This window comes from Volvox carteri, assembly GCF_000143455.1.
Source record: "Volvox carteri f. nagariensis unplaced genomic scaffold VOLCAscaffold_46, whole genome shotgun sequence".
NCBI classification, from domain to species: Eukaryota; Viridiplantae; Chlorophyta; class Chlorophyceae; order Chlamydomonadales; family Volvocaceae; genus Volvox; species Volvox carteri.
Genome location: NW_003307589.1, coordinates 975064 through 984307, shown reverse-complemented (window position 1 = coordinate 984307; position 9244 = coordinate 975064). Strand labels below are relative to the sequence as shown.

Sequence of the window (9244 nt, the reverse complement as noted above, 5' to 3'; positions counted from 1 at the left end):
TAAAATCTCCGAAAGCCATTCGTAAAGAGCCTTCGGTGCCATATCGTCGGACGTTTTGCCGTGGCGGCGGCATCTCCCGCACACCACAGCACAGCACAGCATTGTCGTATGCCATAGTTGACTGACTGACTGACTGACTGACTGACTGACTGACTGACTTACTTTTGCGCGTTCTGGTTTGCGATCTTGGATCATTTTGTGGCGTCTTGGTCTTCATGACCCAGCGATTGCGTTGTGGTCTCCTCTGCTTGCGTGATCTGATCCCCGTGGGGGTTGATGTGAAGGCCGGGAAGGCTGCTGGCTAGATGCTAGATGCTACACTCGCAGCACATGTGTATAGCTGGGAGTACGAGTATATAGTACGAGCATGTACGAGCTTGCCAACGCGATTCCTTCGCTTCCCGAGATTCAAACGCCAGCGCCTTCCCCTGCCGCCCTTTCGGCTCTCCGCTGTTCGAGGGCGCCATCTTCACAGAGGCCCAGAGCTGCAGCATAACGCAACGCAACGCCATTGCATTCTATAGAGTTGCTTGCTAGGGAAAGCGGCGCCAGGCTTCCTAGCTTTGTTATTTGTTTTTTTTGCTGGTGGTGAGCTACTTGAGCGGGGCGGTTTATTTCGCGTGGTGGGTGGTTTGGTGGGTTTGGCAAATTGCCCGGACCTTGGTCATGGTGTGGTCGGTCCCCCGTCTAGCATAGTGTGCCTGTATGTTTGTTTGTTCGTTTGTCCATTTGTATGCATGCATGTATGCATGTATGTATGTATGTATGTATGTATGTATGTATGTATGCTTGTTTGTTTGTATGCATATATGTATGACGTTGATTACACTGTGGGCTCAAAAGCCTCAGGGGGCTCAGGGCCGAAAGGGCCGAAACACAGCACGGGGGCCCCCAGATGCACACGGCTGGTTAGTCTCGTGCATTCCGCCGCCGGGTCCGCCGCCGGGTCGTAACGAGGAGTTACGACGGCCGGCACTAAGCAGCAGCGTTCCCCACCTACCGGGGGTAGCGTTACAGCTGAACGGGCTCTAGGTCCGCTGGTCACCTAACAGTGTTACGAAGTCGCACTCGGGGGGTTCGTACTAGGGGCAGAAAGTAGTACAGAAACAACCTCAAAGAGCACGCGCTCAGGACCAGGCCGGCCAGGAGCCCGACGAGTCGTCCTGGGGCGCTCTCGGCCGGGAAGAAGAAGCTGTTGTTGGTAGTGGTAATGGTAGTGGTAGTGGTAGTGATAGTAGAAGTGATAGTAGTAGTGATAGTGGTGATAGTTTGGTAGTGGTGGTGGTGGTATTGGTAATGGTGGTAGTGTTTCCCTTTAATGACGCCCCTTTATTTTTTTATTTCTATAGAGTCTCACGAAAATCGATAGAGTGGCGGCAGCAGGTGGTTTAGGAGCTTCTTTATGAAATCCTTTTTTAGATTTTGGTAGTAGTGCCGGCAGGCTGTGTACGGACGTCGGAGGTGTCGTACACTGCTGGGATTTTGGCGGCGATTGGGTGTGCCTTTAGCCGGCTGGGTGGTGGACCTGTTGGTTTTGTGTTGGGCAGGGGCCGGGCTTTCCATGACCTCATGACCTCATGAATCATATTCATTAGAGGGCCCTCTAACCGAAACTTTGCGGTGCGGTTCGAGAGCTTCTTGTTGGTGGGAATGTACTTGCATATGATGAGATGCCCTGAAGCAGCTATTGCATTAACCTTACATGCATTGCTAAGCTCCTGCTTACCTGTCTTTGTGCATGCCTACCTTACAAAAATGTAGCAAAGCAAAAAAGCACATTTGTGTCGAGTGTACGCGCGGCCCTGGTCCTGGTCCCCGGCGAAGACTATGGGGGGTATGCACACACGCTAGCAAATGACGATGGCAGCTGTGCACGAGGAATTCTGATTCTGTGTTGATGCCACAACCTAATAGCTAGAAGATAACAGCGGCTGTTCATCCAGCCGCACTAGGCCCTACCAGCTAGCGCAATCAGCGGGTCCTGGTCCTCCCCAGCGGCATATTCCTGCACAGAACCCCTCCGGCTGCTGTTTGACGCCGTGTGCGGTCTCAGATCCGAAACCTCAACACACAAGGTTGAACCTTGTGTTGGTGTACACGTACTGCGCACGTCATCATCATCGTCGTGGAGATGAAAGGGTGCCACGGAATTGAAAAGCGAATTGAATTGAAGGTCCTGGACGGCATTTTGCTGCGCGTGGGTTTCATGTTTTGAGAAGAGTTTGGGAAGAGCGGGGTGTGGTGCGAGCGGTGTGGTGATAAGGTGGTGATGGTGGTGGGAAATGCTTGATTGAAGGGCGCGTGGGGTGAGGGCAGCAAGTACCTGCGAAGCCGCTTGATGACAGTAAACGGCGCTGAAACGGCGCTTGATTTTTTGATTTTGCTTTTGAGATTCGCTAGCGTTCGGTCCGCTAATGGCGGTGGCAGACAGCTGTGTTTACCGTACCATTAAAAATGCACTTACTGTGCCTCTTTGAAAATTTGCTGAAGCGCGTAAAACGCTGTACAGCTCAGCTCATTTATGTTGTGGCTTGCGCCACGTCAAATTTGGTCCCGTGTTGCCCCCCCGTCGCCGCAGCATGGCTCACCTCACCTCACCTCGCCTCACCTCACCTCACCTCACCTCGCCTCACCTCACCTCACCTCACCTCACCTCACCTCACCTCACCTCACCTCACCTCACCTCACCTCACCTCACCTCACCTCACCTCACCTCACCTCCTGTGCATGTTGATCCTTGGGCTCAGAGGGCACCGAGGACCACCGGTTCCAGTCACCCACCGCCTCCCTCACGTGAGCGGGTTGAGTGACCTTTCGCTAGCTGACCGCGCCCGCGTGTTTGGGCTCGCTGCCTGGTTGTTTGCGATGTGTCTGGAAATGTGCCAGATTTCATTCATGCTCGCAACCTTCTTTCCATGCACTGTTTTTCAAGTTTTTTTATTAAGTAGTAACAGGTGCTTTTGTGTGCTCTGAATGATTTAGCAGAGCAAATTGCGCACGGTCGTGTGCTGGCATGGAGGCAGATGCTGGTTTGTGGTTTTGAGTAAATGTCCTAGGTCGTGATGGGGAGAGGCCTTCGGAGGCTTGCAGAGTTTATTATTCGGGGGGGTATAAAAGATTGCATCGCTCGGGTTGTCATGCCTGCGTTTCCTGGTGTAATCGCGCCTAATGCTTTACGTGGCAGCTCAAGGGGGAACGTGCTTTTCGACTTACGAACATCGCCATTATGGGTGAAATGATGAACTTGGTAGTGACCCGTAGCTAGCTTTTTGTGGCTTTTCACGACACATCAGTTTTTTGTCCGCGCGACTCGTCCTGAACTGAGCTCGGTCCGGAGGCTGGAGGTGTGGGGATTTGCCTGCCACATGTCTGCGATCCGTGCGTGTGTGCATGTGGCGCGAATGCGGCAAGGCGGTGTTGTGGCGCGTGTTAAATATCCAAGTGTCTGCCTCCCGTGAGTGTGCGCGACTCTCATTATGCTTTTGCCTGTACCGCCCAAGGTGCATGTATACATCATGTCAGCCGGGTTAATTATCGGCTAGTGCTGCGGCTAGTGCTGCGGCTGGTGCTGCGGCTGGTGCTGCTGGCTCTCCTTGGCGACATCAGATATTGTTACAATAACTTAATTTATTGTCATTTGTCCTTAAATCACCAAAATGGGTGCCAAAATGACCCCCGTCCCGGTACACCGCGCATTCACAGTTTCCCTAGCTTTAAACACGGCTTCGGTCTGCATAGCACATACCACCACATTTTTTCGTCTGCTGTCGACAACGGCGGCGGCGTTAAGCACAGCGGTTGGTGTTACCGGAGGTTGGTTCTGGTGGTGCGTCGTCGGAAAGGCGCCGCAGTGCTGATGGAAGCGCATGCGGGTGTGGGTGGGTGTGGGTGGGGGGAAAAGGAGAATTAGCTGTTTAATTTCGTATTTGTGTGGCGTACACGTCTTTTGGCGCTCCGGTAAGGTTCACTTGGGTTTTGTGGTGGTGCGACGACGACGTGGTGAGGTTTCCCCGGTAGCAGTTTTTTTTGCTGACATTTCGTTTCGCACGGGCTGGCACTGACTGGCGTGTATTGCAATTTGCGAATAGCGAGGTATTTGTAAGGGAGCTGAAAAAGCGCAAGGTGGTTGCCAAGGTGGTTAATCTTGTTCCCCCGCCGCAAAGCATCCCGTCATTTCAAAAGTTCGGTTCCTTAGCTGCTGGGAGAAATTGGTTGAGCTGATGTAAGATTGGGTGACGCACCTGACGTACATGAGAGTTATGGATTTCTGGCGAGGAATCCTGCTCTGGTGGCTTCTGTATCCCTGTAAACGCCAGTGTGTTGAGAGAATGTATGTATGTATGTATGTAATTCGAAGGGAACTCGCTAAAGGAGTGTTCGGTTTTGGCGCCGACGGGAAGCTAAATGTACCTCTGTGGGCGTACTACAGATCTGCGTGCCAACACCAAAGCCTTTTCGGCCGCGCATTGGACACCTACGGCCAAAACGGCATGGAGTACATGGATCTGAGGACCGCATAAATGCCGTTGTAAATAACAACACCATGGAATGAAGGTCTACATGTTCTCCAGTTCGAAGCTCGCCCTTGTCATGTAGCAGTAGGAGCCCATTCGGACGGCTTCGGATGTCGCAGTGAAGACTCGGGCTGAAGTGAAAAGTCCGCTAGGACTGACTGTCCAAACCAAAGGCTAGGCTTAGGCTTGCTGGTGCGCCTGTCTTGTTCGATGGCACTTTACGTATGTGTGTTGACTATCGCGCAGTCAACAGCCTCACGATCAAAAATCGCTTTCCGTTGCCTCGGATAGATGATTTGTTGGATCGTTTGCGAGGTGCGACGGTTTTCAGCTCACTCGATTTAACGCAGGGTTATCACCAGTTACGGTTAAATCCTAGCGATGTGGAGCGTACCGCGTTTCGCACTCCTTTCGGGCATTATCAGTATATAAAGTTATGCCTTTTGGCCTGACTAATGCTCCTGCTGTCTTTCAGTCTGCCATGAATCAAGCCTTGCAGGGTTTGCCGTTCGTGGTAGTGTATCTGGACGATATTCTGATCTTTTCGAAGACCGCCGATGAACACGTTGAGCATCTGCGTGCAGTGCTTGAACGTATGGAACAGCGTCAGGTCTACTGTAAGCTGTCCTAGTGCGAGTTCTTCAAACCGTCCGTTTCGCTTTTGGGACATATCGTATCGGCCGACGGTGTACGGCCCGGGATCAGTGGAGGAGGCTCTTCAACATCTTCACGATGTTCGTCGGGAGCTGCCGCCTACGACTCCTGACGAGTTCCTCATCTATCATGTGGTTACTCTGCTGCCAGATAGCCTTCGAGATCGCCTTATGTATGTTGTTACAGGGTGGTTAACTTCGCCAGCGGCCCCCTTTCCCGGGGCAGTCCGTTCCACGGTTCCGCTTCGTCGTGCTTGTCGAGGAGAGAGTTCCTGCAGTACTAGTGGCGCTCGTGACGGAGGTCTGTACGGGTTTCGGGCGCCTCTTTTCGTCAACTGCCCATCTCAGCGAAAGCCATTAGGAGGATGTCAGATCCCATCACCTCGCAGCAGCAGATTTCTGCCACGTTTGTTGATATGATATTGTTGATATAGCCCCCCGCAATCCACAGCTGTGTTTGGGTCGGGCACCCGGTCGGGGCCACGAGAACTTCGGAGAATAGAGAAGCCGTCGGAGGGTGAGGATTTGCAAGGATATGCCGTACGCATACCGTACTACAGAGGAAGATGAAACTGATACGCCAGCTGTACATCCTCACAATGGGCCAAACTGCCACGTGCCGCTGCCGCCTATCCCTGTCGTACTTGGTACACATGTAAAGATGCCCATGCCGCAGCAATACGCGTATACACAGATAGCATAGGAAAAATAAGTCCTGGCCATGGCGTTACTCTCCAGTAATGCCGGCCCAAGAAAACACACACAGACACACACACACAGATGCCTTGCTCAGCTCTCCGCTGAAATCTCCGCCTTGCAGCACCTACATCATATTCGTTATCATTATCATTATCATCACCATATCATCCATTCCTCCGACTTACAGTTGCATAGTTAAGGAAAATTCAGTAAAATAGCAAAAAGAGCAAAAAGCTGTAAACCTTCTGTATTGAAAGGCGTATCTACGCCAACCCGCACCAGGCCGCGCTCCCTCAGACTTCACCACCCAGCGGCGGCTTGTGAATTGTGAATCACGTGTGGATTCGAACTCACGAACCAGCCGGGCAAGTAACGCCTAATCAAATCGACCATACTATCCAAGCGCACATACACAATAAAACCCAGTTTTCCTTTCAACTTCCAAACGAGGAAAACGAGGTGATGAAGACCGTGTGTCTGTCCTCCTGCCTCTCAATGTCACAGGCCGCGGCCATGCCGACACATCACTTGACGGGAGCTACGGAACCCCAACCGCTCTCTTCCAACGGACCACTATGCTGCAACCCAGGCACACCCAGGCGGAGGCGGGGCCCGCTCCAGACTCATCCAGCCCAAACCTAGGACCCCAACCCCACTTCCCTCCTCCTCCTCAAAAAGCCCCAACTAAGGTTGGCTGAGAGGGCAGCAGGCTGACTGACTGACTGACTGGCCGGGAGCACCAACCGGACGGGAATGCCACCATTGAACCATCTAGTCACCGCCGCCGCCGCCGCCGCCAGGATCCAAGAAAAGCCTCACAGCACAGCACCACATCCACCTACACCCGCATGGCAAGTCGCCGGCAGCCAGCCAGCCAGCCAGCCGGTGCACTGCATCGCTCTTAAGGCCGATTCACCCCTCGTAAGGGGCCACGGGCAGGCAGACCAGTAGAGGGTAATCAGAGCAGCAGTGAAACACTGCAGATCTGCAGGTCGGCGCATCAGCGGGGTGAAGTGCGCTTCCTCCCGTCGAGGCAGCTGGAATCGGTTGGGTTCCCTCCCCCCCCCCTCTCTCTCTCCCCCTTCACGCTGCGGCAGTTGCGGGTGCGGGTGCCACTGGGTTGGCGGGGACCTCCCGCCGGACTTTGCGGCTGACGGAGCGCATGGTGACGAACTGCCGCAAGCGGGTGGGGGTGAGGAGGGCGGGGCAGAGGGGTAGGGAGGTAGCTTAAGAGAGGTCGGAGAGAACGGATACATAAGATACACGGGAAGAGAGAAACGGGATCTGACCAGACTCCCTTCAAGCACAGGCCTTTGAAAGCGGTGTGGGTGCACCAATAGGGGGCTACGGGAAGGGCCTGCAGGGAAAGCAGCACTGCGAAAAGGCCGGGGAAGAGCGGGAGGAACTCGTATGCGTGCAGCAATCGTGAAGTGGAAATAGACTGCGGAGTGGAAGGGACGGAGGAGGATTTGACCAGGGCCACGAGCCGCAAGGCAGTTCTCAAACTCCCATGCAGCCGCAAAAGTCGTGATGCTCAAAAACACGTCTGCACCAGGGTGTACCTGCTTGGTCGTACACCCAATGGACCCCCCACCTGTACCTGCTTGGTCGTACACCCAATGGACTCCCCACCTGTACCTGCTTGGCCGTACACCCAATGGACCCCCCACCTGTACCTGCTTGGCCGTACACCCAATGGACCCCCCACCTGTACCTGCTTGGTCGTACACCCAATGGACTCCCCACCTGTACCTGCTTGGCCGTACACCCAATGGACCCCCCACCTGTACCTGCTTGGCCGTACACCCAATGGACTCCCCACCTGTACCTGCTTGGCCGTACACCCAATGGACTCCCCACCTGTACCTGCTTGGCCGTACACCCAATGGACTCCCCACCTGTACCTGCTTGGCCGTACACCCAATGGACTCCCCACCTGTACCTGCTTGGCCGTACACCCAATGGACCCCCCACCTGTACCTGCTTGGCCGTACACCCAATGGACCCCCCACCTGTACCTGCCTACCCTTCTCCACCCACCACGGATGCCCCCATACGCCCACTCCCTGAATAGCTCGAACCCGTGGCAGTTTCCCCACCCCCCTATGTACGGCACCCACCTCCTCCGCTGCACTGGGATGTATTCCCACCACGCTGTCCAGTTGCGCCTTAGTCACCCCCACCTTGACCGCCACAGCGAAGCCCTACATGGGAAGCGGGAGGGGGCCAGTGCAGTGTTGGGTCCGTGGGTGATCCGGAACTGAGTGAAAACGACCGCTGACGGTGTGTGGGGGCCGGAGGGGCCGGAGGTACAAGGTACAAGGTACGATTCGACTTCGCAACATTGCGAAGCCAGTGAAATCGTGAACACGGAGAGAACGATGGAGGGGAAATTACGCAATACTTTTGAAGGTAAACTCGAAGGACAAAAAAGGATATGGGGGCCGGGAAAAAACGTTCCCATGCATACATGCATACATACATACATACATACATACATACATACATACATACATACATACATACATACATACATACATACATACGAATAGGCGCTATACGAATGTCGCGCTCGCTGTATGCCCCACCTGCATAATTTCCGCCGCCTCGGCCCCAACCATGTGCATGCCCACCACCTTCTGAGAAGCTGCATCCACCACAATCTGCCGTACATGGCAGACGAAGACAGGCGTGATACAGAGGAAGAGGAGATGAGTAGGGCGTTTCAGGGGCGGGGAGCACGGGAAGAGGAGGGGTAAGAGGAGGGTGAAGAGGGGGGAAAGACGAACCACAAACGAGTGGTGAAGAGGGGGGGTAAGAGAAGGGTGAAGAGGAGGGTGAAGAGGAGGGGGTAAGAGAAGGGGTAAGAGGAGGGGGGAAGGGGGGTCCGGAACAGAAAACCCTCGGGCTCACGAATCCAGCAGTCAATTTCCTGAACGCGAGCCCGGTCATCCGGTGGGATGGTGATGGTGGTGATGGTGGTGCTGCTGCTGCTGCTGGTGGTGCTGCTGGTGGTGCTGATGGTATGGTGATGGTGGTGATGATGATGATGATGATGATGATGATGGTGATGATGGTGATGATGGTGATATGATGGTGATGATGATGGTGATGATGATGGTGATGATGATGGTGATGATGATGGTGATGATGATGGTGATGATGGTGATGATGATGGTGATGATGGTGATGATACGATGATGATGATATGATGGTGGTGATGGTGATGATGATGCACAGTGCAAAGCACCAGCACACCTCCCACACGCGCAGAGTGCAGAGGCTAGGACCCCCCCGCCCACCCGCACTCCCCCCCTCCCTCCCTCCCTCCCCTCCCCTCCCTCCACCCGCCCACCCGCACTCCCTCCACCCGCCCAC

General features: G+C 54.3%; 1 protein-coding gene across 1 annotated transcript in view; it reads right to left on the bottom strand.

The window, feature by feature from the left end:
• Window positions 1-5806: 5806 nt before the first annotated feature.
• VOLCADRAFT_106582 (uncharacterized protein) overlaps window positions 5807-9244 on the bottom strand; it is a gene marked incomplete at its 5' end in the record, with an annotated part of 10883 nt that continues 7445 nt past the window's right edge. Inside the window, 3 exons of the mRNA XM_002954822.1 lie at window positions 5807-7039; window positions 7987-8070; window positions 8455-8529. Coding sequence (XP_002954868.1) covers window positions 6950-7039; window positions 7987-8070; window positions 8455-8529 — 249 coding nt within the window. The 3' untranslated portion in view covers window positions 5807-6949. The remainder of the gene's footprint in view (window positions 7040-7986; window positions 8071-8454; window positions 8530-9244) is intronic.